Source organism: Schistocerca nitens, chromosome 2 (genome assembly GCF_023898315.1).
Source record: "Schistocerca nitens isolate TAMUIC-IGC-003100 chromosome 2, iqSchNite1.1, whole genome shotgun sequence".
Lineage (NCBI taxonomy): Eukaryota > Metazoa > Arthropoda > Insecta > Orthoptera > Acrididae > Schistocerca > Schistocerca nitens.
The window spans coordinates 809,987,283-810,014,209 of NC_064615.1; the positions used below are offsets into that span (position 1 = coordinate 809,987,283).

The 26,927-nt window shown below is 39.8% G+C and overlaps 1 protein-coding gene across 1 annotated transcript in view; it reads right to left on the minus strand.

The window, feature by feature from the left end:
• Nucleotides 1–4,812: 4,812 nt before the first annotated feature.
• LOC126237073 (bifunctional peptidase and arginyl-hydroxylase JMJD5) overlaps nt 4,813–26,927 on the minus strand; it is a 107,719-nt gene continuing 85,604 nt past the window's right edge. Inside the window, exons 5-8 of the mRNA XM_049946868.1 lie at nt 25,262–25,485; nt 16,345–16,509; nt 7,584–7,930; nt 4,813–7,475 (exon numbers count right to left, since the gene is read on the minus strand). Of these exons, the coding sequence (XP_049802825.1) occupies nt 7,673–7,930; nt 16,345–16,509; nt 25,262–25,485 (647 nt within the window). The 3' untranslated portion in view covers nt 4,813–7,475; nt 7,584–7,672. The remainder of the gene's footprint in view (nt 7,476–7,583; nt 7,931–16,344; nt 16,510–25,261; nt 25,486–26,927) is intronic.

A 26,927-nucleotide genomic window follows, 5' to 3' on the forward strand; every position in this document is an offset into this window, starting at 1 on the left:
TTTATCCAATAAATTGTGTATCATTCAAGGATTTCTGCCCAGCCTTGTCTTTTTGCCAAGTTGTTCCTCTGCTGCCTTCACTAATTCATCTCTCAATGAAGCCTACTGTATTTCAATCACTTCCTATTGTTCCCTTTGGGACACTCAACAACATATGTCTTTTCTAAATTATCCAAGCTCCACCTCCTTACTTTCCTACCTTTCTTCCATTTTAATTTGCAGTTCATAACAAATTACGGTCAGGGTCCATATCTGCCCTGGAAAAGTTCTGCAGTTTCAGCTTTTGTTTCTACGTCTCCATCTTACCACAGTATATTCTATGTGATATCTGGTGTCTCCACATCTCTTCCACATATACAACCTTCTTTCATGATTCTTAAGCCAAATGTTAGTAATGATTAAATTGTGCAGTGTGTGAAATTCTGGCATGTGGTTCCCCATTTCATTCCCTGCCTCTAGTTCATGTTCTCTCAGATATTTCTTCTTTTTCCAGAAGTCAATTTCAGTCCACCATTAGAAGTAAATTTTCATATCTCACACTGTACTGAATAATCTCTATCTCATCATACATTTTTCCGCAAAACTCATGTGCAGAGTTAGTAGGCATGCACTGTACTCTTGAAAAGATGCTGTTTGGGCTTGTGGAAAATACCTATGATCTTTGTGCAAGATTAGATTCAAAAGTTATCTTGGTCACATGTTACTTTATTAAAATTGATTACCAGTCTGATGGGCAGCCATCATCACATCTAATGATTACAACATTGCCAGTATTCACCAGATATTGACTACACACCTATGTATTGCTGCTTAAATCATTAAATCCGATGATGGCTGTACAGCCAAAACCAGCCATCAGCATTAATGGTAGCAGCTTGTGACCAAAACATTGACTTTTATAATCTAACTCACATCTGCTTCCACTACTGTAACAGTTCATGGCTGTGTGTATCTAGGCTGTAATAATCCATTCACTATGTTATTCATAGTATATTTTATCTGCATTCCAATTTTCTTGTTCATTACACTACTGAACAACTGTTTTGCATCTCTAGGATGTATAGAACTCCAATCTATCTTTCAAAATGTTCTAGCATGTAAGATTTTTGAACTCTCAAGGGTGGCTGTTTATTTTCTGTATATCAAGAAGCATGCCACCATTATTAAGCCATACAGAAGTACTGCACATCCTCAGGGTGTACAGTAACCACAGTTTTCCCTTGTTTGCGGACATGTTGCTGTATCAACACAGCATGGCCATGTTTGCTACTGTTACAAGGCCAGATCATTCTTTCACCAGACAGCTTGTTGCTGCAATTACTGAAAAGGTACCTTCTACTCTTCAGAACCATACATGTGGCCTCTCCACAGGTAACTTTCTGATGTGTTTGTTCTTCAATAATGCTAGCTGTACCACTGTGGATATAACTCATCCAACCATGCCAATCTCCATGTCTAAAGGGAGACGGTGACACAGTATCCAAGTTACAGTGCACCAATTTTGCTGTGTTCTGGAAAGAAAGTACTTTTCTTCTGTAACCATTTATATACTTTCAAGACCACCGTACCAACTTACTTATAAAAATGTTTCCAATGTGAAAAATATATTTCTTGAAGAGTACTTCAAGGTGTAAAACATTCACAATAAGAAATTCTTGTTGGTCTTTCTAGCAACTGTTTCATGTTTACTGCATTTGCTTTTCTATTTTATGATTTGGCAATTACTTTGTGGCTTGCACTTTCTGTCACCATAGCTATCAATTAACACGGAAGAAATTTGTGTGCTATAACTGCCTGTGCATCACAAAGTATTGTAGCATGTGTGTTACTGTACTTCAACTGTTTGTGTATAGTGATTTCAAAGTCAAAAGACTGGGGACCATTTTCCAAAACAAGCATGAAAAACCACTGGAAACCACGTGCAGGCTGCAAGATTACGACCATCAGGCACTTGGCAGTTAGTGGTTGACATGTTTTTGACAGAACAGGGCTAGTTAAGTTATGGGCAAGGCCAGATAAAGTAAGGTGAAGGCTGTGGGAATTTCTCAGGAGATGGCATGTTTCTGCTGGTGTACTCACATGGGTCTTGGAAAGTCCAGCTGGTTGGGGTGTGGTTAGCTGCCAGCCATTTTACTGAGGCCTTCCACTAGCTGGTTGGAGTAGGTTGGGGTGGGGTTAGCTGCCAGCCATTTTACTGGGGCCTTCCACTAACTGCAATTTGCTGACCCCAAAATACGACTTAAATTGACCTACATGTTACAGACTACCCACATGAAAACTAAGTACAACAAACTCTCTGTATCAAGGAGACAAATTCATTGCAGCTTTGAATTTGCTTATACAGCCACAATTACGAAAACTGAACTGTGTTTATGAGTCTTGAAACTGCACAAAACCATTTAAAGCATTGCTGTGCACAAATGCATACAGCCACAAACAATATCTAACCAGCAATTGGAGGCAGACAGCTGTGGCTGGTAGCTGTTACATTTGTCCCATGTCTACTGTGTGTGTGTGTGTGTGTGTGTGTGTGTGTGTGTGTGTGTGTGTGTGTGTGTGTGTGTGTGTTGCAGCCTCCTAAACCTAAACCAGAAACAGTGAGATGTGTGAAAAACTGCTGCATCAGGTGTACAATTTAAACTTATAACTTCTTTGTTACTAACTATCCACAACATATTTCGCAGACAGTATCCACTAAATATACTACATAAATAAATCGTTGTAAAACATGGTTCAAGAGAGATGACATAAAACACCACGATGCATGAAAAAATTCTATATAGTTTTAGCAAATTTATTCTTCACTACTAAGACATGCCTACAGTAGAGTCAACTTACAGAATCCTTGACACCTGGCAGTTCTTTTGATAGCTTTCAATTGCAATGTGCAAATGGCTATAGGCCAAAGCAATAGCTGTCTACAGAGCTATGAAGAGGCGTTGCCATAGAAATATTTACAAAATGCAAAGTAGCTGGGCCTAGTGTCCAGAAACTGCCTAGAGTCATATCCCAGTGAGTCTACTGCAGGAGTACATATAAGGTTTTGTTTATAATACAAAATTGGCAAAATGAATACCCTTGCAATGCTCAGTTTGTCAGCCTGTATACAATAATCAACATGTATTACGAATACAAATCTGTGACAACCTATGCGTAATGTTCACCCTTACTTATCCAAGTAGTAGCTGTAATTTAATAATATAATGAAATTAATGACTGACTTTATGAGCCAATACGAAAATTGCCTGTTACTCAAATTTGGTGTCATTTAGAATAAATGTGTTGTGAGTGTGGCTCAATTACGCAAGCTGGTGGCTGTGTATTTCATAATAATTTTATTCAAATTGTCGTTTGTATCTTTTGCAGTGTCAAGAGATTTATACTTTTAATGCTCATTTAAATATAGTGTATGGTCTGTAGACAAAAGGACAGAGTGATCAGCGTCAAGAAACACATCTTTTGAGGTATGTTACTTATATGTTGCATGTGTTAAATGTAAATGGATTCCAAAATTACATATTTGTGAAACACCGGGGAGAATGAACAGGCTACATAAACCATGGGAAATCAGCAGTCACTGTCAGTAGGCCAGCCAGTTAATGGGTCAATTTGTGCAGTAGTTGCCAGCAGCAGTCACTCTGAGACACACACATGATTTGTGGTAGAAGGCTGCACTATTTCAACTGATAGAAATATTTTCGTTTGTTTTAGATTTTGCCAAATTTACTCTTGGTTTCAGTGACAGAGTCTCACACAAGTTTCGAACTAACTCTGGACAGTTTCACAATCATTCGGACTCAGAATATCGTCGATACTTGGAAACTTCAATTTCATTTAATTTGATTATGTGGCCTAGGACTTTCACTTATTGAGCAGCATTTCATTGTGTTTGTTTTTGTTAAGACATTATCCAGATTTTTTATTTAAGCATCTATCATCTGAATTACAGTATCTGTCAATGAACCTTTTCCTTTTTTATAAAAACCAATTATTTATTTTGCAAGCTGTATCTGAGCAATTATCTGGCACTGAACAAATACACAGGATTTAAGTGTATGAGTACAATCTGCCTGAAGAGCTACTTTATTCAAACAGAGACACACATTTGCCCAATTCCTTGTGCAGGTTGGTAAACGGATTCTTCATCAGCAATTTTCTTTTAGTGTAACTAACCCAGCAAGGGATGTTACAAGGCTGGCTGGTGTACCAGAAAAATAATCGTTAATCTGGCTCCATATCTTGCAAAATAGAGCAGTGCATGTTACTATACATGTAGATATCTCAATACACAGTTTTTAGCAGCATGACTAAGGGGCACATTTTCTGCCATCCTTGAATTGAACCCTAATTAGAAAACCTGCTATACTGTACATTAAAAAATAAAGTAAAATGCATTTCAAAATGCACAAACCCATATTTGTTACTGATGAGTATCACTTATTGTCTGGCTTTGCTGTTATTTTTTAAATCATTTTACGTCAATGTTTCAGAGGACAACATATAAATACGTTATCACCAGTTCTTTCATATCTTGTCTTACTCTGTCTGCAGCTGTAGATAGTTCTCCTGTCTCAACCTCGAAAGATCTGTTGTTATTTACAGCCCTTAGCTGTATTAACATCAATAAACAGACCTCAAACTTCATAAGCTACAGCGATCATCCTCAGCTTTTGTCCGCTGCTACATCACTATTAAACAACTTTTCTTATCTTTGACGGTTTTGTGAGTTTGGGCTACAACAGAGCAAGATTTTAAGTCATGAACATAAGAAGTTAAACAAATGGGTTTTGTGAAAAATAAAAACTGTACACATTAAATAAATGTTATTTATTGCCTCCACAAGAAAATAAGATACAAAAGTCTTGTCATCTTGACTTTATATTTACACAAAAATATGTTAACAATTAATATCAGGATTATAAAACATCTCTGGTGTTATGAGAAATACGACCTATGAAGAATAAATAAGATGAACGAGTTGCTGGTGTGAAATACCTTAAAGTCAACCTGTCACCATTTGCTTGCGAAACTGTGTGGTTGTCCAGATAAGTAGATTTTGTGTATGCATTGTGAAAGTAAGGTGTGGTGCAGTAATACTGTCAAGCCTGAAAAACTTACGTTCTAAAATGGAATTCTGCTTCAAACTTGGGCAAATGGCAAGCAACTGTCACCTCATGCTGCAGCAGAAGCATGGAAATAGTGCTTTTGAAGTGATACAAGCATTTCCATAATGGTTGAAGCATCCCGTTGGGCCTGCAACTTTTTGTACCACTGATACAGAGCCAATTTAAGCCCCAAGTGTCAAAAGCCATCACTTTGTGTGCACCAGAGGCATCGCAATTCTAACATTTCTGTACAGGGCATTCCACAATTAAGACCAACCGCTTGGGGCACCAAGCTGAGAGGTGTTAGGGGTGGCCAAGTACAAGATTTGTATACAGCACATGCAAAAACTGACAAGAGTGAAAATGTATGAGGAAAAAAGAGGAGGGAAGCAGGGATAAGTGGCACCAAGTGATAAATCGCTTGTGTGGAAAAATGTTCCTTAGTGGCTCTGCAGTAACAACACAGTGAATTTTCTCTGAATCTCAACTAAAGGTCATTGACAGTTGAAATGATGGCAGATGTTACAGAAGCATAAATATGGGAGGTGTTTATAGAATTGTAATGGAAAAATTGGGCAAGGCTAAAACTATGTCTGCAGTTCCAACCTCATGAACTAACTCATGAACAGAAACATGGCAGGATGGAATTGCGTAGCGACTGTCAACATGGGGGTGGGGGGGGGGGGGGGGGGGGCGTTTTAATCTATCAATTATGGATGACAAACTGCAACTGTGATTTAAATTAGCAATAACAACCTTTCCTTTTCAAAAACATTCCACTATCAACAGCTATGGTTCTGCTGTTTTTCCCAGCATCTAGCTGCACTTGACCCATGATATAATGTTCTTTTAACAGATACATCTGATGAGCAGCCTGCAGTGGCTCGAAAACATGTTAATCGTACAATAAATTGTATTAAAAATCCAAAAAGAGCATATGGTTCCACATTTATTCCCAAATAAATCACTAACTGTGGATAGAGACCCCACCTTTCCTGAATGGACCTTTATGGGTGACGAGTTGTGTTGCTTGAAGTAAGATTTTGAATTGATGAGGCAAAGCATGATGTGGCTTTGCTCAGGGTTAATGAAATCCTGAAAGGTTACAGGTAAAATGTTCCGATTCAGGGCACTGAAAGCAGCTACCTATGTGAAAATCTTTGGCCACAAACTAGAGAGAATGAGATGTGCACCACAGTACTTAAACAAATGGATCCTGGCAATATTGCATAATGATGCGCAGCCCACCCTATACTGCCATACAGTGCAGCGGCTCCTTTGCATTTAAAGGGGTTATTTTGCTCCACCCTTTCTTTGATTCACTGTATCTTGCCCCTGCTAAATACTTACTCTTCTTGCCTTGGATGAAACACCAATAAGGACAATGCTTCAATCCAAAACCATACGGATGCTTAACACAAGCTTATCTCACATGTTGCCTTTGCCCAATATGCATATTTAGTTCACAAACATACCATATTTCCTGCAAATTCTTCACCATATTTATTGAGCATAGGTTGTATTCTATTAAAAGGCACTGCTGGGTATCAGGATAACACTTTAAATTTCATTTTTGCAGCATTTTAGCACACTTAGTTAAAATTACTAATTTCAGCAACATAGTACATCTCTTTTTATCTATACTCAATAAATCATGCAGAACAGACATTGAAAAACATTAAAGGAAAGCATAAAAATGGTAAATACACATTAAATCACATCCTTTATCAAAATTAAATAGAACATTGTCAATTTTTCCACCTGAAAAAATTGTCCAAAAATTCTGCTTTTTTGTTACTCTAATAATGATAGTGTTCATCATCCGAATCCAAGCAGACCAATACTGAGGTTTCCACAACAAATCATAAAAGTAATGATATTAATCTGAAAACTCCACAATGCTTAACAACATTTTGAAGGTGGCATACTTATGTCGCCATTTGATCCAAAACAGAATCAGCCAAACAATGCACGAAGGACAGTAATAATGGTGAATATGTAATTTAACTGCAAACACAGCTGACACAGTCTTTTTAATGAACACGAAGTGTGTTGGTTACAAATGTGACATTAACTGCCAGAATAAAATTCTAGTAGCAACTGGGGATCAAAGATCAAACACAAAACCTCTGGATTATCAAATCTCTACCTTAAACCCAATAAAATCTCACAATTCTTGAATGTGCCATCACTGAACTTTTAGTTTTCTAATTTTTACATCCGGTACTCAAATTCTGGATTATGAATGAGTTATTTCATTTTCACATTAGAATTTATGCTTATAATTTTGATTATATACGAATTTAGGTGCTTTAGTTATAATAATACTTCACAAAATAATAGCTCTGCTTCATCACACTGGTAAATTATCTGAAACAGAAGAATGTATGTTCAAAAAGTCTCATTATGGACACACAACATTTTCATTTCAGAAAAATTATGTTTTACAGCTTACTAAGGAGTTCTTATAGTTATTACCTGTTTTGTGATCTTTAAACAAACACATTTATCCAACAATTCTTTGCATTATCTTTCTTCTTCAGATTTTGCTTATTTGTTGTTTAATTTCACATCCACCAGAAACTAACAGAGAAACTGGTAGATAAAGCTCTTACATGGTGCCACCATCCAGGTGGAATGTACAGCATCTCTCCTGGCAAGAGCACAGTTTCCATTGCTGAGATTTCTTTGTACAAAGGGAAACTTTCATAATCAGGTGCTTCTGGGTCTACTTGGGCTGTGTTAGTAACCAAGCCACTTTTTGGAGGATATAAGGCATCCGAATCAGTTGGTGAATAAAGAAGTACTCTTTTTTCACCTATAACCTGCAATCAAGGACATCAGTATAAGCTCTTGTTACCATTTAATAATGTGTGTGTTTTTTTTAATATAAAAAAGATTTTCCCTACTCAAAAGTTGTCTACTTCAGCTTGCTGTAGGAAAATGTGTCAGTTGGCCCTTTTTCATGGTTTCTAAACCAGAATATGATCTACAAATATTACCTTCATTTCTGAATAGGAGCAGTAAAGATAAACACTTACTGTACAGTTGAGATGTTGAGCATTCGACAAACAAAAAATCCTGAGAACTTTGCAAAGCTAACTGATACAAAACAAAAATGTGTTACCTTTACAGTTTCCATTATTAGAATTTCCTCCCAGGAATTTCCATTAATATATTAACAATGAAAATAATGAATTATTGATGATATAATGTAAAAGGATAGATAAAAAAATCTACTCACCAAGTGGCAGCAGGAGAACACACACACAAAAATGTTAAACTCTTACAAGCTTTCGGAGCCAGTGGCCTCTTCTTATGGCAGAAGAGTTGACTGAGATTACTACTAAAATATCATGTACAAGTCAAGTGAAAAGCTAACTCCATTGTGTGTAACAGGGGTGGTAGGGAGAACAGTGGAAAATAGACAGGTCAGGAAATGACAGATGTAGAAAATTAAAATGGGGTGAAGAAAGGATTAGTTACTGTGAATAAATGCTGAGACAGGAGGAATTAACGTAAATTAAGGCTATGTGGGTGGCGAGAACCGAGGACATCTTGTCCTTAGTTCCCACCTGTGGACTTCTGAGAAACTGATCTCTGAGGGAAGAATTCACATGGCGCGTGTGGTGAAACAGGCACCAACGTCATGACTGTTGTGTTGTAGAACATGCTCTGCAACAGGATATTGTGTGTCGCTGGTAAACACCTTCTGCCTATGCCCATTCTTCCTGAATGACAACTGGGTGGTAGTCAAGCCCATGTAAAAGGCTGAATAGTGTTGACACAACAGCTGGTATATTACATGTTTTACAGGTGGCTGTCCCTTTGATAGTACATGTTTTGCCAGTTACAGGGCCAGAATAGGTGATGGAATGAGGGCACATAGGGTAAGTCTTGCAGCAGGACGGTCACAGGGGTAGGAGCCATATGATAGGGAAATGGATGCAGGAGCAGCATACGGTCTGACAAGGATATTATAGAGATTGGAAGGGCGGCGAAAAGCTATTCTAGATGTGGTGGGCAAAACAGGCAAAGGGTGTATACCAGCAACACACAATATCCTGTTGCAGAGCATGCTCTACAATACAACAGTCATGACCTCAGTGCCTGTTTCACCACATGCACCCTGTGGTTTCCTCCCCCAGAACCAGTTTCTCAGAACTCCACAGGTGGGAACCAAGGACAAGATGTCCTTGGTTCTTGCCACCCACCTGGCCTTAATTTATGTTAATTCCTTCTCTCTCAGCATTTATTCACAGTAACTACTACTGTCTTCACTCAAGTTTAATTTTCTACATCTGTCATTTCCTGACCTGTCTATTTTTCACCATCTCCCTCCCACCTCTGTTACGTACAATTTACTTAGCTTTTTTACTGTTATTAACTGGTGCACGACATTTTAGCAGTACTCTTTCTTTTACATTGTATCCTGTCTTCCACTGTTAAGTTCTCAGGTTTTCAAATCTTGACTGGTGCTGTTCTCAACAGTCTGTCTTTACTTCTCATCCTGTCTCATAAGTCTCTCTTGATCCGGGGTTCTGGTGACTTTCCTGAACTGTACCCCTTTTCCTAAACCTCTCCAGTCTTTTTTCCTCACCCCTCTGCCTTCTCCTTCAACTCTTCTGCCAGAAAAATGGGCCACTGGCTCCGAAAAGTTGAAAAAGTTTAACCATTTTGTGTGTGTTTTCTCCTGCCATCGCTTGGTGACTAGATTTTTTATCTATCCATTTACATTATTAATATAATAGAGGGAAACATTCCATTATTTTCTCTTTCTGTTTTTGCCAGTAGTTTCACTTTGTATTCACCTTCTCCTTTTTACCGTAATCTTTTCTGTCGTCTTATTTTCTCTTTCTGTTTTTGCCAGTAGTTTCACTTTGTATTCACCTTCTCCTTTTTACCGTAAGGTCTTTAAATATGTCTGCTTGTGAGATGTCTGCTTGTGTCTGAATATGTGTGGATGGATATGTGTGTGTGTGCGCGCGAGTGTATACCCTTCCTTTTTTCCCCCTAAGGTAAGTCTTTCCGCTCCCGGGATTGGAATGACTCCTTACCCTCTCCCTTAAAACCCACATCCTTTCGTCTTTCCCTCTCCTTCCCTCTTTCCTGATGAGGCAACAGTTTGTTGCGAAAGCTTGAATTTTGTGTGTGTGTTTGTGTGTCTATCGACCTGCCAGCACTTTCGTTCGGTAAGTCATATATACATTTACATTACTATATTAATGTTCTTTACATAATGTACAATGTGTACAACTTTGCTTCCACTGTTTTTTCCCCAACATTTGAGGCTTTAATGGAACAAATTGGTTACATATGTATCATTCAAAGTATTTTCCATCGCTGGCCACTACTTTCTCCCATCTTTTGGGCAGTGTATGAAGCCTGCGTCGAAAAAATTGTTCATCTTTTGAAGTGATCCACGAATCGATACAATTTGTGATTTCATGAAATCAGAAGTGTTGGTCAGCCAGGCCATACGCCATTAATCTAAACAGGTGATAGAGGGAGCAATGTCTGGAGAATATGGTGGGTGGGGTAGGATTTCCCATTTTAACGTTTCCAAGTACGTTTTGACCTCTTTTGTAACGTGGGCTCGAGCGTTGTCGTGCTGCAAAATCACTATCACGTCTCTCTCTGTATTGCGGCCATTTGTTTTTTAATGCTCTGCTCAAACGCATTAATTGTGTTCGATAACGATCACCTGTGATTGTTTCACTTGGTTTTTACACCTCGTAGTACAAGACGCCGAGCTGGTCCCACCAAATGCGGAGCATGATCTTGGAGCTGTGAATATTCAGTTTGGCCATCGATGTGGAAGCATGGCAGAGATATCCCCATGATTTTTTGCATTTAGGGTTGTCGTAATGAACCCATTTTTCGTCCCCTGTCACAATGCGATGCAAAAATCCCTTCCGTTTTCGCCTCTGAAGCAACTGTTCACAAACACACAAACGCCGTTCGTCTCTTGGTTTCAGCTCACACGGGACCAAAGTTCCTTCTTTCTGAATCATGCCCATAGCCTTGAGAAGTTTTGAAATGGCTTGCTGTGTAACTCCCACTAATCGTGCCAATTCTTCTTGAGTTTGACGCGAGTCTTCACTCAGCAATGTCTCCAATTCTGCATCTTCGAAAACATTCTCCCTTCCACCACTATGCTGGTCTGTGACATTAAAATCACCGTTCTTGAAGTGTTGAAACCACTCACAACACGTTTTTTCACTAATAGCGTCCTTACCATACGTACTTGAGAGCATTCGTGAGATTCAGCCGCTGTTTTCTTTATACTGAAACAAAACAGTAACACCTCCCAAAATGATGAGAATTAGGGTCATAAACTGACATTTTCAATCGAGAACAACTTTATGATGCAGACACAAATCGTCTAATGTTTGAATGAGGTCAAAGCTAACTGCCTGACGTCTGCAATCTGTTTCTTTCGATCGCTACTTACTGTTGCCGCCACCTATTGGCAAACGGTGGAAGCAAAGTTGTACACCTTGTAATTAAATGTGTTATATGCTTACAATATTTTGCACTTCACTTCTGAATATCATATGACAAAGTAAACTGGATTTAATGTAATGTATTGCTGCAGCTATTATGCAGTATTCTATCTGGGTATCACACCTAAAATGCTGTCAACCCACCTCAATGGCCACTGTCAAACTGTGGCTAACCCCAAACAATAAAAATGCTAGAAACACAAATCCTGTTGATGGAAGGTATCATCATTTGAATTTGACCAGGGGAGGAGATTTAGTGTGGTACATTTCCTGATTACAGGCGTGAGAACTAATACTTAAATTTAAATCTTTATCCAGTATCTATGTAGGGAACGCATGAGACCACTGATAGCACGTCGACCATTAGAAGCAAACATTAAGTTCAGTGGATCCACTGGTCATATTTAGAACTATGTACCAGCTCAATGTTCATACTCTTATCATCACAGTGGTATATAATAATCAGGTTTTTTTACCTCTCACTTTTTCAGCCGACAAGTCATATTTTCCTTTTCTTTCCTGCTTTACTGGCTTTATAACTACAACCTTCAGCAAGTTATATCTCCCCTTGATTACAAAAGACAGTGTCCAAGTTTTCTAATTAACAATCACATAAATAATGTTTTAAGTCAGTACCAGTCAATGGAATGGACATCAAAATTATGACACTTTAGTCTATTGTCCATTTTATAATGACTGACCCTGACTTCAAGCTCACATTTTGGTTACACTGCATGACAAAACATCGATGTATTTACTTTTTTGAGCATATCTTGGCGAGTGTCAACAATGGAGTTAAAACAGCCAGACCACAATTAGGAGAAAAATTTCCTTTGCACAGTTTAAAGATACAACCTTTTTGTATTTGCAGGCAGAATTTTTTTTTCTAAATAGTCATCACATTGCTATAATGTCCAACACAATATGCTGCAATTACATTTCCCATTCTAGCTATTGTGGTGAAAAAAGGATGTAAAGCTTGAACTTTTTATGGTCACATCATATATCATTACTAATGAATAACTCCATTGTTTGTCAGTTATGAGTTTGTACAGCAATTACATTAGTAGCTACAGTCTACATGAGAATATGGTGGAGGGTACTTGTCATACTAACATGCCGCCACTGTTGTAATGTGGATAAGCACCTGTTCACCAGTGAAAAATGGCAATTTTGTATTCACATTCCAATACAGCAATGCCACTTTCATTTGCTGCGGGTAGAGGGCATTGCTGAAAACAGAGCTCTTACATCAGCACACCCCAAAAGGAACTTAACTGGTAAGCAATCTGGAGCAGAAAACTTCCCTTTATTAAGTGATTTAAAGTCACTTTGCTACACCCAGGGCATCTGCTTCTGTTACTCATGTCAGCTGTTCATGGCTCAAATTCTGGAATATTTAGCAAGTTTTCTTTGCTTAAGGGATTTCAGAAAAACGTGTTTAGTAATTCTGCTTTCTTGGCACTGTCAATGGTAACATTATTATTGCTATCATGCAGTGAAAGTCTTAATTGTGTCTTGCTGCTGTGTACGTTACATATGATGAAACTCTTTGGATTTTCTGCCAGATTTCGAGACAATTTTGTTGTGTATTACAATGAACTCAACGGCAAATTTTGAAACATTGTGAATTTGCATTCTTTTAAATATTGCACACTTTTTCATTGATTTTGCAATGCCCTGATCTGTTTTGCATACTGAGGAGGATCTGTATCATCTTACTTAGTAAGAATCTCTCAACTGCTGTTAATGCTATCTCTTTGAATTTAATCCAAATACAGTCTATGTCATCGTAGTTAGTTTGGAAGAAATGGAGATTATCTTAGGAAGGTGTCAATCAAATTATTTATCTGCCTTTTTAAACAGATATACTGTACTTTGCATGACCTTTTGGTTACTGAACCCTGCATCTGTTGTGATGCTATTTATTTGTTCAGGTTTACACGTTTCTAAGATGTCAAACATGTTATCATGGCCATCTTCACTTCGAGTAGGTTGAACTAATTGCTCAAAATAATTTATGAAGAAAGCACTTAGAATTTTGTACAATATTTCATACCTACCACTGACTCTGAAAATGTATTTTTGCCAACATATTGAGTGTCAATTGAAACTGACACCAACTGCCATTTTTTTGAGTCAGGTACCTATTTGAGCAACTACCTCATTTAAATTTGAGCATTGGTAAGAACCAATTATTAATTTATTCTGTCTGTCAAGTATCGCCTCTACCCATACTAACTTACAGCAATTACGTACTTCAACTTAGCTACACGACAAACTATTTTTAACAGCAAAAAGCAGTTCATCACTAACCAAATTTAATCTATCCTTTCCAAACAACGTTTGCTCCTTTGTACAAAAACTTTGGCTAATCTTATCTGCGGCTGTAGTCAGCTCTCAGTATCTACAAGATGTCCCAGAAGGAATGCTCAATATTCATATTATATGACAGAAATAATCATTCAAAGCAAAAAAGGCTAGTAAATCTGGGCTCTAAAATGCATACCTAAAGAGCTATGAGCACTTTGTCATCTTTGCTACTGTGAAATACAAGTTTGCATAGTTCTTAAGGACAGATGGTGGCAGTCTTGCACTGATCTCTTTGCAAATCCACGCCTGTCATTTTTTGTTCAACTCACTGAAATTTTGCGCCCTTATGTATAGGGATCCAATCTGCTTTAAATAATTTTTACAGAATTGTTAATAAAATTTTAACGCTGTGACCAGAATTTTGAACTTTTTGTTACATTGTTATTTTAAGGCACACTTTTCCAGGAAATTTGGCAAATTTTTTCTATGGCAAAGTAACCTACATTAATAAATGTACAATTAAGTGCAGTATCTTGTTGGTAAATTATTTCTATTATTTTCTGTGATTTTCGGATTTTAAAATTTTTATGGACAAATTTTCCACATATTATCAACCATAAAACTGTTTACAATGTTTAGATTAAAATTTTGTTTCACTTAAATGTTGCTTCCATGTAAAAGAATACGTGTGCCAAATTTCATTGAAATCCTTCCAATGTGTGGGTTCCTGAAGGAGAAAACCTTGAACTGCAAAAAAATTTTTAAAATTTGGATGAAATGTTTAAAAATTTTTTAATCATAACTTAGCTAAAACTGCCCATATCCATATTCCAGTTCTTCCTCATGATCCTCTGCTTCTTTGCCTAGCAATTTCTTCTATTCTGCACCGAAGTGTCCGCCTTTGCGATTCGTTGCTCTTCGATGATCCGCAGTATCTGCTCAGTGAAGACTCCAAGCGTAAAGCCCAACTTGCTGACGATGTGAAGCCTTGCCACATTCCCACCATTAAACACTGCTGCAGCTTCCAAAGCAGAAATCTCCACTACTGTATTGGAAACAAGCACGTCTTTGGATGTATCTACCAAATAAGAGCATTGAAACTTTCATTTGGGTTCTGCGTTTTGCTGTGTAGACATTTTTCTAACAGTTCAAAAAGTTGGTTTAACCCACTTCTGACTAGCGTAACATATATGTCATGGAACAGCCTGTCATTGTTTTCTCTCATTCGCAACAATGCATGCGTTTGGAGTGGCTATTGTTGCATGGCTTTCAGATAAGGAGGCTTTGTTGTTCATGTTTAGGTAGGTTTCAGTCAGTTGCAAGCATTAAGTGGCCAGTGACTGGTGCTTCAAGTATGGAAAACTTTTCTGAGTGAGATTATGTCTTTGAATAAGAAGTAAGTATCATTTTTCATCGCAAATTATAATACAATTTGTTTAAATTATGGTTGATTATAATGTTAAAAGTACTGAAATTTATGTTAATGGTTATCTACAAAATGCAATTCTTATTTCTGTGGCTCCAAATACAGTTTTAATTTTGTGTTGCATATACGTCACACTAGGCGAAACAGTGAAGATAACGATTCGTTCTCTTTAGAGGTCTGTCTCTCCACGAGATCCTGGCTATTCTTGAAGGGGAGGAAGAAGATGCAACAGATATACTTATTGAACCTCCTGAAGCTAATGTGGATTCAGATGAAGATTCTGGGGAAGAAGATTGGGGAGGAAACGTCGATAATCTTGGACCAAGGGAACTCCAGGCTGGTGCAGAAGTGGTTTTAGCTAGTAAAAACAGGTTAGGTAGTGAACCTGAGATAAATTTCTCTCCTGATGATAAACCAGATGAACAGGAAAAGTCACAGATCTTAAAAACTGTAATCAGAGACTGGAGAGACGAAAAAAAAATCTGCTTAGTTTTAGTTCTGTATTTCCTGAGAGTGATTATAGTAAATACAAACACTTGTCTCCAGTTCAGTGCTTCGAATTATTTTGGAACGACGAAGTAATTGAATTTCTTCTCACTGAATCGACGAAGTACGCTTTGTTCAAGAACTGCTCATATCCAAAAATAACACATGAAGAGAGAAAAGGTTTTCTAGGAATTCTAATTCTTTCTGGCTATAATCCTTTACCTAGCAGAAGATATAACTGGGATTCTGGATTGGACATGACAAATGAAATGGTCCACAACATGATGAGAAGGGACAGGTTTGAAACAATTATGAGATTCATTCACTCGTGTGACAACACAAAAATAGATGCTAATGATAGAATGAGGAAACTTCGTCCATTAATAAATATGCTAAGAAAAAGTTTGCTTTCATTTTGCTAATTACAAGTTGCATACACATTTACATATTACCATTTCCCAGCACCCACAAAATATTAAATGAGTTATGAGACATAATTTGGCTGTACCTGTGCTAATAAGTTATGTTTTGGGTCATAATGCAATGGTGTAACAGTACCCTGAGGCCCAAACCAAGCATTGATGTCTGGATCTTCACTCTGTTCTTCATTTTTGTCCTCAGAACTAAGGCAGCAGTAATCTGGTATTCTAATGTCATCTTTAAGCTCTGGGATCTGTAAAAGATAATGATCAATGAAACTGTGTCTGAAGCTTTACTTATATAACAATAAAAAATTATTCTCATAAAAAACAATGAGTATCACTGCATTATCAAGCAACAAAATAACAGAATGAGCAGCAATGTCACTTTTCTTTCCAATCAGTGTGTTCAAACTTCTTAAGTTCACCAATGCAACTGATAATCCTGTTCATTTCTTTGCAGAAAAACTGTAATTTATTACTCTGATATCATATATTCTGAACAGTTTGATTCAGGTACAGCAAGAATGCAGAAAAATTGTGATAAAATGCCAACCGTAGGCTAATGCTAATCTAGTTCTGTTATGAAAAGTAGTTAATAAATCTCTACGGTACAGCTTGTACATACTATCAGTTCATCCTGCACAAATTCTTCTCCTGAATAGTATCCCACAGAATGTCCTACAGACTTCTTTATAGAACATCCAGCTTCACAATAAGAACATTTTTGCATACTAATTTATTATATTTTTTTCATCCACATGTACTGTGGAGTCTAAGCATGTAATTTCAATTGGTGTAAAGGAAACTCAAAATTATCTTAGTCTTTATGTTGTAAGTGTGGCCAGAATGATTTTTCCCAAATAGTGTTAGTCTGCTCTGAAAACGATATTAATTTCCAAGAGTTGTAGGGAGGGGACAGTCTGGAACAGCTGTTTTCGAAATAATGGGCCACCAGTATCTTTTGTGTCTCTCAGTCTTTCGAGGTGGCATGCCTAAATAAAATGTTTAAGGTTTCAACCCAGGTCGTTTCGAATAAAATACTCCAGCTTTCAACAGCTGTCTCCTGCTGATGATGGCAGCAATGTCAGCTGTTGAAGGCTTGAATATGTTATTGAAGATTCTTTTGGCTGTTGAGAACATACGGAGCTTGCAGTTTCAGCATAAAAGATACACTATTTAAATTTCACCGGAAAAAGAATACCATACCTTATGTCGGATTCAAAATAATTACGATGTGCTTTTTTTTGTGTTTTGTAATCTGCTAATATCTCCACGGTCAATTGCAGAACTGATTAATTTGCTAGTAAGGTGGCTCGTGCCACTTGACTTAAATTGTCATCCAAATGTAATCCAATAAAGCTAACTCATCAACTTTTTACATTAGTTGATTGTTATCATCCTACTTTAATCACTTGGATTTTTAATGTTTGTTTTTCAACTGTACCATATAGGTTTTTGTGATGTTCAGTTTTAATCCATTTAATAAAATAAGGAAAAAATATATTGGTACATGTGATATGTTACACTGCAAACAGGAAAAATGAAAAGACACTTCCATTGGCTTTCGGCCAAAGCCTTCACCAGAAAAGGGAAAGGGAAACACACACACACAAAAAGCACACCTCCCACACATATGATCGCTATCTCCAGCAGCTCAGACTGGAATGCAACTGTCGCATAGAATGGAAATAGTAATCCGGAGGGGAAGGGGGAGCAGGGTACTGGTGGGGGGACAAGAGCAATGTCAGGCGGAGCACATAGGAACTAGACTGCCAACAGGTGCAGCGTCATAGGCTGTAGGGCAGGGAGGTTTTTTTTTTTTGGGGGGGGGGGGGGATGGGATGCAGAAAAGAAGGAGTGGGGAAGGGGTGTGCAAGGATTGGCAAAGGGGGGAAACAAGAATAGGTGGGAGGTGACAGGACAAATGGTGTGGCAACTGTTGGGTAGTGGGTTTGGGGACAGTACATTACCGTAAGTCGAGGACAGGATAATTTCGGAAGCAGAGAATGTGCTGTAAGGGTAACTCGCATCTATGCAGTTCGGAAAAGCTGGTGGTGGAGGGGAGGATCCACACGGCTTGGGTAGTGAAACAGCCACTGAAATCAAGCATTTTATCTTCAGCTCCATGTTGTGCCACAAGGTGGTCTATTTTGCTCTTGGCCACAGATTGGCAGCGGCTTTTCATCGTGGTGGTAGTCATACCAATATAAAAAGCTATGCAATGATTGCAGCTAAGCTGCTGTATGGCATGGCTACTTTCACAGGTGGCCCACCCTTTGATGGGTTAGTATAAGCCTGTGACAGGAGTGGAATAGGAAGGGTTGGGTGGGCATATTGGGCAGGTCTCACACGTGGATCTTCCACAAGGATATGATCCTTGTGGCAAGGGGTTGGGATTGGGAGTGGCATAGGGATGGACAAGGATGTTGTGGAGGTTCGATGGGTGACAGAATACACTTTAGGAGAGATGGAAAGGATGTCCCTCATTTCAGTGCAATGACGGATAAAGCCCTGATGAAGGATGTGGTTCAGTTGTTCCAGTCAGGGGTAGTATTAGTGTACTGGTGACAAAAGGATCATTCCTTTGTTGCTGGTTCTCAGGGGGAAGGGGGGGAGGGGGAAGGAGGATTCGGGGTGTGAGGAGAAATGGCACAGAAGATCTGTTTGCAGACCAGGTCTGCAGGATAGCCCCATCCGTGAAGACCGCAGCATACTGGGCAAAGGAGTTCTTGTCACTGCAGATGTGCCATCCCTGGCTGGCCAGGCTGTAAGTGAGGGATTTTTTGATGTGCAACGGATGAGAACTGTCAAAATGCAGGTACTGTTGGTGGGTTTAATATTGACAAAGGTGTGGATGGAGCCAGCAGAGAGGAGTAGGTCAATGTCTAGGAAGGTGGCAAGCTGGGTTGAGAAGGACCAGGTGAAGTGGATGAGAGACAAGGTGTCGAGGTTGTGAAGGGATGAAGACAGGGTGTCTTGGCCCTGAGTCCAGATCATTAAGATATCATCAACGAACCTGAAGGACTACGGGTTTGGTATTTTGGGAGGCTAGGAAAGTCTGTCAGACAGCCTATAAACAGGTTGGCATAGGAGTGTGTCACCCAGGTGTCCATGGCTGTGCCACAGATTTGTTTGTATACCTTCCTTTCAAAGGAGACCTAGCTGTGAGTTGGGATAGAGTTCATAAGGTGTATGAGGAATGAGGTAGTGGGTATGGGTTCTGAAGGACACTGGGAAACTTTATGTTCAATAGTGGTATGACCATGGGCATGATGGATGTTGGAGTATAGGGAGGTTGCATCAACTGATCAACTGTGTTGAGTAGGTAGGTAGGTTGGGTTTAAGAGGGGGGCGGGGACAAACTGCGAGGTCATCGATCCCTTGTTCCCAGTAAAATAATTAAACAAGGGAAAGCAGAAAATAAAGGAGACGTCCAGTACAATAACAGGAGAAAGGAAGAACCAGAAGAACAACGGAAGGATAACCAACACTACTATGGACAAAACAGGAAAAGAAAACCACAGAGAGAAAAAAGAAACAGGTAGAAGGGGTAAAAACAAGTGCACAGATGACCGTGGCTGGCCGACCATAAGAACAAAAAGGAAAAGCCAGCCACTCTGGGACACATTAAAACATCCACCCTAAAAAGCATTAGAATGGAGAACACAAAGGGACAACCGTCATGTGCCAAAACTTATATAGAATGATAAAACCCACTGTCGCATATAAAACTTAAAACTAAATTGGCTGATGAGGCATTGTCAGCTAAAATTAATGGCAACAAGTCCGGAAATGTAGAGTCCGTTGAAGGGCAGCCATGGAAGGACAGCTCATCATGATATGAGCCACTGTCAGCCGGGCGTCCCACCGACACTGAGGTGGGTCATCACGGTGCAGGAGGCCAATGCAGAGCTGGCATAGAACCACAGCGTCCCCGTGAGAGGCTCACATGGAGGACTGCCACACATTCGTAGTTTCCTTAATGGCACGCAGTTTGTTGTGCATGCTGAGGTTATGCCATTTCCTTTCCCAAAGCCATAAAACCTTGCGGTGTAGTACTGAACGCAGGTCAGTTGCACAGAAGCTGATCTCCGTAAGCGGTTTCCGTGTAGCATGTTTGACCAGCATGTCGGCAAGTTTGTTGCCTGGCATTACGACATGATCTGGGGTCCAGACAAACACCACCGAACGACAGGACCGTTCCAGGGCATAGATGGATTCCTGGATGGTCGTTATCAAAGGATGACGAGGGTAGTACTGGTTGAGAGCTTGTAGTCTGCTCAAGGAGTCTGTACACAGAAGAAAAGCCTCCCCAGGGCATGAACAGATGTGCTCAAGGGCACGAGAGATAACCACCAGTTCTGCAGTGAAAACACTGCAGCCATTGGACAAGGAATGCTGTACAATATCTCCTCCATGGACATACGCGAAGCCGACATGACCAGCAGCCATTGAGCCATCAGTGTAAAGCACTTCGTGGCGTCGGTACTTGTCAAGATTGAGAGGAAGTGGCAGTGGCCTATGTGTACACCATGGAGATGTATGTGAATGGACCTCAAGTATAGGTGGTAAAGGCAAGGATTCCAGTTGAGAAAGAAGGGATTGGATACGAACTGCAATTGGAAGCCCTGACCTGGGCAGTCGATGCAGGAGATGAACCGCCTTGGGTGGGAAAAGGAGACGGTGATTTGGATGCTTGGATGGCAGGAGAACTATGAACTTGTGCTACATAACAGGCCAGTAGTTGTGCACGACTCACTTGCAATGGACACACTCCAACCTGCACAAGGATGCTGGTCACCGGACTCGTCCTAAAAGCTCCTGTCGCTAGGTGAACGCCACAGTGCTGCACTGGGTAGAGTGAACGCAAAGCTGAGGGCACTGCCGAACCATAAACCAGACTCCCATAGTCAAGGCGGGATTGAACAAGGGCTCTGTAAAGCTGCAGCAGCATAGAGCTATCTGCACCCCAGTTGGTGTTGCTCAGGCGGTGGAGGTCATTGAGGTGCTGCCAGCACTTCTACTTACACTGAGGAAGGTGAGGAAGCCAAGTCAATCGGGAATCGAAAACCGGTCCTAAGAATCAATATGTCTCCACTACAGTGAGTGGATCATGATTAAGGTAAAGTTCTGGTTCTAGATTAATGCTACGACACCAACAGAAGTGCATAACACACGACTTTGCATCTGAAAACACTGGATACCGTGGGCTAGAGCCCATGACTGCACCTTGTGGATGGCTCCCTGTAGGTGCCGCTCAGCAACACCAGTACTGGTGGAGCAGTATGAAGTGCAGAAGTAGTCTGCATACAGAGAAGGTGAGACGGACAGCCCTACAGCAGCTGCTAGACCATTAATGGTCACTGAAAACAGAGAGAGACTCAATACAGAGCCCTGCGGGTCCCCATTCTCCAGATATGGGGGGGAACTATGGGAGGCATCAACCTGGATATGGGAAGCATGAAGTGACAGGAAATTCTGGATAAAAATCTGGAGTGGGCCTCGGAGACCCCACTCGTATAATGTGGAAAGGATATGATGTAGCCAGGTGGTGTCATACACTTTTCGTAAATCAAAAAAGATGGCAACCAGGTGTCTGTGTCTGGAAAAAAGGCTGTTCGGATGGCAGACTATGGGCAAGATTATCAGTGGTAGAACGACCCTGGTGGAAGCCTCCCTGACACGGAGCCAGTAGGCCACATGACTCCAGGACCCAACCCAACTGCCGACACACCATACGTTCCAGCAGCTTACAAAGAATGTTGGAGAGGCTGATGGGCTGACAGCTATCCACATCAAGTGGGTTTTTACCGAGTTTGAGCACCGGAATGATGGTGCTCTCCACCATTGCGATGGAAAGGCGCCATCACACCAGATCCGACAGGGGACCATCATCACAAAGGCCAAAACGTGTGAGACTCCTTTTAGGCACCTCTTATGACAGCCAGGTATACCTTGATCCTATTCTAACCCTCAGACCTACAGGGGGCTGTTAAGTAGGGATGGGAATTTTGTAAAGTCAGTGAAGAAAATAGTTGGTATCTTTCTCGTGGTATGCTGGATTATGGGCAGTTGGTTGGAGATGCTGCTCAATTAGGGCCAAAATTCTTTCAGTGGGAGCACAATAACCAGCTACAATGGGATGTCCAGGATTGTTCAGTTTGTGGATTTTGAGGAGCATGTAGAAGGTGGGTGTGTGGGTTGTCATAGGGGTGAGGAGGGAAATGGATCCAGGGGAGGGCACAAGGCTTAAAGCAAGGACTGGAGGTTATGATCGACTTCTGGGATGGGACCACTCCAGCACAGTTTATAGGTGGAGGAGTCAATTGGCAGGTAGTCAATGTGATTGATAACAGTGGTGGAACCCTTGTCTGCAGGATTTGGTTTTTGAGGTTGTGCATGGCTGTCCTTTCTTCTGCTGAAAGGTTGGTGTCCTGGGGAAGGTTGGTAAGATCAAGTTGGAGGTAAGGAATTTCTGGAAGGTGACCAGAGGATGGTTAGGTGGGAGGAGGAGGAGGGCGGAAGGGGGGGGGGGGCAGGATAACAGTTGGATAGTGGTATGAACTGGGAGAGGCAAGGTTCAACGTTGGGATTAGATTGGCTTTGGCTGGAGGGACTGGTGGCAAAGAAGTGTTTCATTGCAGACACCAGGAGAAGGAGAATAGGTCTTTCACCTGTCCAACATTGTTAAATTTGGGTGTGGGGTTAAAGGTGAAGTCTTTGGACAAGACAAACTCCTGTGGGGCTGAGGGTTTTGATGGAAAGGTTGAAAGAAGTGTTACAGGAATGTTTCGGGTCTGGATTTGGGGGATGTAGCAAGTTGAAAAGGAGACCGAGGCAGGGACTGGGTGCTATGAGCAGTTAACAAGGACGATAGGAGTTGGATAGTGATACCCCAAGGCAGCAGCTGGATGTCAACAGGTTGGATAACATAGAGAGATGATGTCTGGAATGCACCTCCAGGTGCAGGAGAGCAAGGGACTCAATTTCAGAGATGTGATGTATGTCGGAGGGATTACACAGTAGCAGTCTTTCCATTGTGCCTATCTGCAACGTAATGTGTCATCTTTATGGTGAGTGGCACTATCTTTTCCTTATATTGTTGATATTGTAACTTGGGGTTTCCACTGTTTGATATAGTCCATTTAACCATTACTAGTTTCCCAGAATATTGAAGGAACCAGAAATTGTTTCTGGATCACTTCCTGACAAGTTCCACATCATCACAAATTATTGTATTCATGATCTATGAAACAAATATTAAGATAATCTAATATAGTCATGCACGTATCTCATCTGCTAAATGAACTAATGGAGAATTTATATGTACAGGTAACTAATTTGTGTATGAATATAAACAGGATTGGCCGCGAAATAGAGTATTGAGGCATACCTTGTGAGATACTTTACCCTATATGGATTAATAAATCCTGGTGTGAGGGGACATTTACTCTTTCTCTACTGTTCTGCAGGTATGATTTAAGCCATTGCAGAGCAATATTATTAATCTCAAAATTACCTAATTTGTAGGAAAAAAAAGCAGCATTTATCAAGTCAAAGGCCTTTGTAAGATCATAGAAAATACCTGCAAAGTTTGCAACTTTGATCTAATGCTTTGAATATCTTTTCAAAAAAGTTGTTTACTGGATTCTTAGTGCTTCCTCATAGTTGGTTACTAAGACAAATAGATTGTATAATGATATACAGTACAGCATACAACAGACAAGGTTTTCTTTTACCAAATACTTGGAGGCTATAGATCCATATATAGCCAAGATTACCAAGGCACTGCCTTGTGAGGCACTATGTAACATACTCACATACCAATAAACAAGATTATAAATTTCAACAGGATTAGAAGAAACCCTGAATTGGCAAAAAAAGTGAAGAGGATTATTATCGTGACCATAACCACATGGCACAACTTTACAAAAGATGAAAGAAGGGCCTGACTGTTACGACAGATTCTGAGGTTTCACGGAAAGGTCAGTTTGGTAATGGAAGGAAGTGTGATGTGTAACAACTGTAGAGCAATAAACAGTTTCAACGGGATGGAGGTTGCACTAGTTACACAGGTATGAAAAGGCTTGCAAAGGATGTATTATGATGGACAGCTATAGTAAACTAGTGTGGACTGAAGACCACAAAAGTTACAACCACATATGACAATCTTCATGAGAAACACACCACATTGTTCATGGAAACATAATATCTCCAGCAAAAGCATACCATATTATTCATGATAAGTTGGTACTTAAATCAGCATCCTAAGATTTTTGTTTCTGAGGTAAAGACAGTTGTTTATTTTTCATTAATAAGAGAAAGGTACATACTCCACAGCAGATCAGTTTTATGTTTCTCATTACTGGTACAGAAGCTTTCTCTGAGCAATGAGAAATTCTGAAAGGCATGAAGGGACTACTTATTGTATCACTACTGTAGGACTACTTATTGTATCGCTATTGTAGGACATGTTCTGAGGCATCAAGGGATCGCTAATTTAGCATTGGAGGGCAGTGTGGAGGGTAAAAATCTTAGAGGGAGACCAAGAGATGAATACACTAAGCAGATTCAGAAGGATGTAGGTTGCAGTAGGTACTGGGAGATGATGAAGCTGGCACAGGACAGGGTAGCATGGAGAGCTGAATCAAACCAGTCTCAGGACTGAAGACCACAACAACAACAACATTGTTACAAAGCATAACTGAGCATCATTTTTCCAATTTGAATCACTCATTTGCCCTTGTTCATTGTTCCTTCATTTTTTCTTGTGTTAGGAAATAACCCAAACTCTGATATCATGCAGTTTATTGTTTCTGTGAAGTATATCTTCTCTTCACAGAGCGCTATATCCTGTCTAACTTCAACTCTGAATGCTTTAAATCTCCACACATCAAGAGAGACCAACCATTTTTATTCTACTAAGTACAATTATCTTTGTCAGTCAGAATTAATATTTTATTTATCATTCTGCCTTAAATATTTTTGGCAATACTCTGTTACCTGATCAAAAAGAGGATGCTGAGCAAGATAACCCACATCTTTTCCTGATTCTGGATTTCTTACATAGTCCTTAATAAATGTGCCAACTGTCATCAGCTTTTGACTCCAGTCAGGATGCAAGTAGTGAGGACCTAATTCCACAGGAACAGTGCGGGCACCAGCTTTAGCTTGAAGATAAGTGAAGTCAGTCCATCGCTCCATAGCTGGCCAATGGGACATGCAACCTAAAAAAAATGACACGTATTGTAGGACACTAATTACTTTTGTAGTCATTATTCAGTGTTTGTGAGCCATATAAATTAACAATGGAAGACATGGCAATATAAATTAAACTTGCATTACTAAAATTTATATTACTAAAACTAGCTCCTTGATATGACGCCTATGGCGTCTAACTAGTGGTGCGCTTTACATGATATACACTGTTGACAATCTATATGTAGACATTTCATTCATTGCCTCTATAGGCAAATGAAGTAATTTACCCAAGTTGTAGGGCACCCTTTGGGCTGCGGGCATGCAGTTTTTCTGAAATGGTCAAGTTTGTGATGTATTTGTCCTCTTTTGGGCTAAAAGTGTAGCATAAATGCAATAATGGAAGCACTGCGAATTATCATCATAGAAACTGTTGAGCTCCACATGCCACTGATGTACATGGTAATCAAATGACATGTTACAGCTCAACAATTCTGGAAGAACACCAGCCACTAGTGGTGGCATTATGGTTTTGTCCATGTCGAAGGCAATCTTGAGTGATTTGCTTACAAAGAATGAAGGAGGAAAGATAGGGGTTTAAGGTGCTTTCAGTTACAAGTTAATTAATGATAGAGCACAAGCTCAGGTAAGGAAGGAAATCAGCCATGCCCTTTCAAAGAAACCATGCTGCCATTTTCCTTAATCAATTTCAGGAAATCAAGGAAAACATAAAACTGGCTGGCCAAATGGGGCATTTGAATTGTTGATCTCTTCCATAGAAGTCCTGTTCATTCTGATTTGATTACAAAACCATCCTTTAAGATCACATTCACCTCCCTATTAAGATTAGCTGTAGGAGACTGTGTTGTATCTTACAGAAAAGTGTCTACAAATGGCTCAACAGACAGCAAATAATACTTCAAACCACTTTCTTGAGATCTCAAATGTAGGAAACCACGTTGCTTTAAATTCACTCATTACCTCAAAGCATGGGTACACAACTGATTAACTTACTTTTTTGTGTTTCATTCCACGGTAGGGACTGGGCCTGGTCTTCAAGTTGATTAGATGCCTCAATACCGTATTTACTCGAATCTAAGCCGCACTTTTTTTCCAGTTTTTGTAATCCAAAAAACCGCGTGCGGCTTAGATTCGAGTGCAAAGCAAGCGGAAGTTCTGAAAAATGTTGGTGGGTGCCGCCACAACTAACTTCTGTCGTTGAATATATGTAGCGCTACATAGGCATGCTTTTTATGCACAAAGATAAATACTGGCACCAAAACCTCTGCGTCATTAAATAACTTTAAAAAAGGTGGAAGACGAGCTTTTTTCTTCGCCCCGAGTTTCGACCACTGCATTTTCGTACATTATCCAACGAAGTAAATACAAATTCCGTATTGTTTATCTCCGAATGTAGCAGCATTTCAATGTACTATGAAAATCTGACTGGCAAGACTGTTTGGGATGTTTG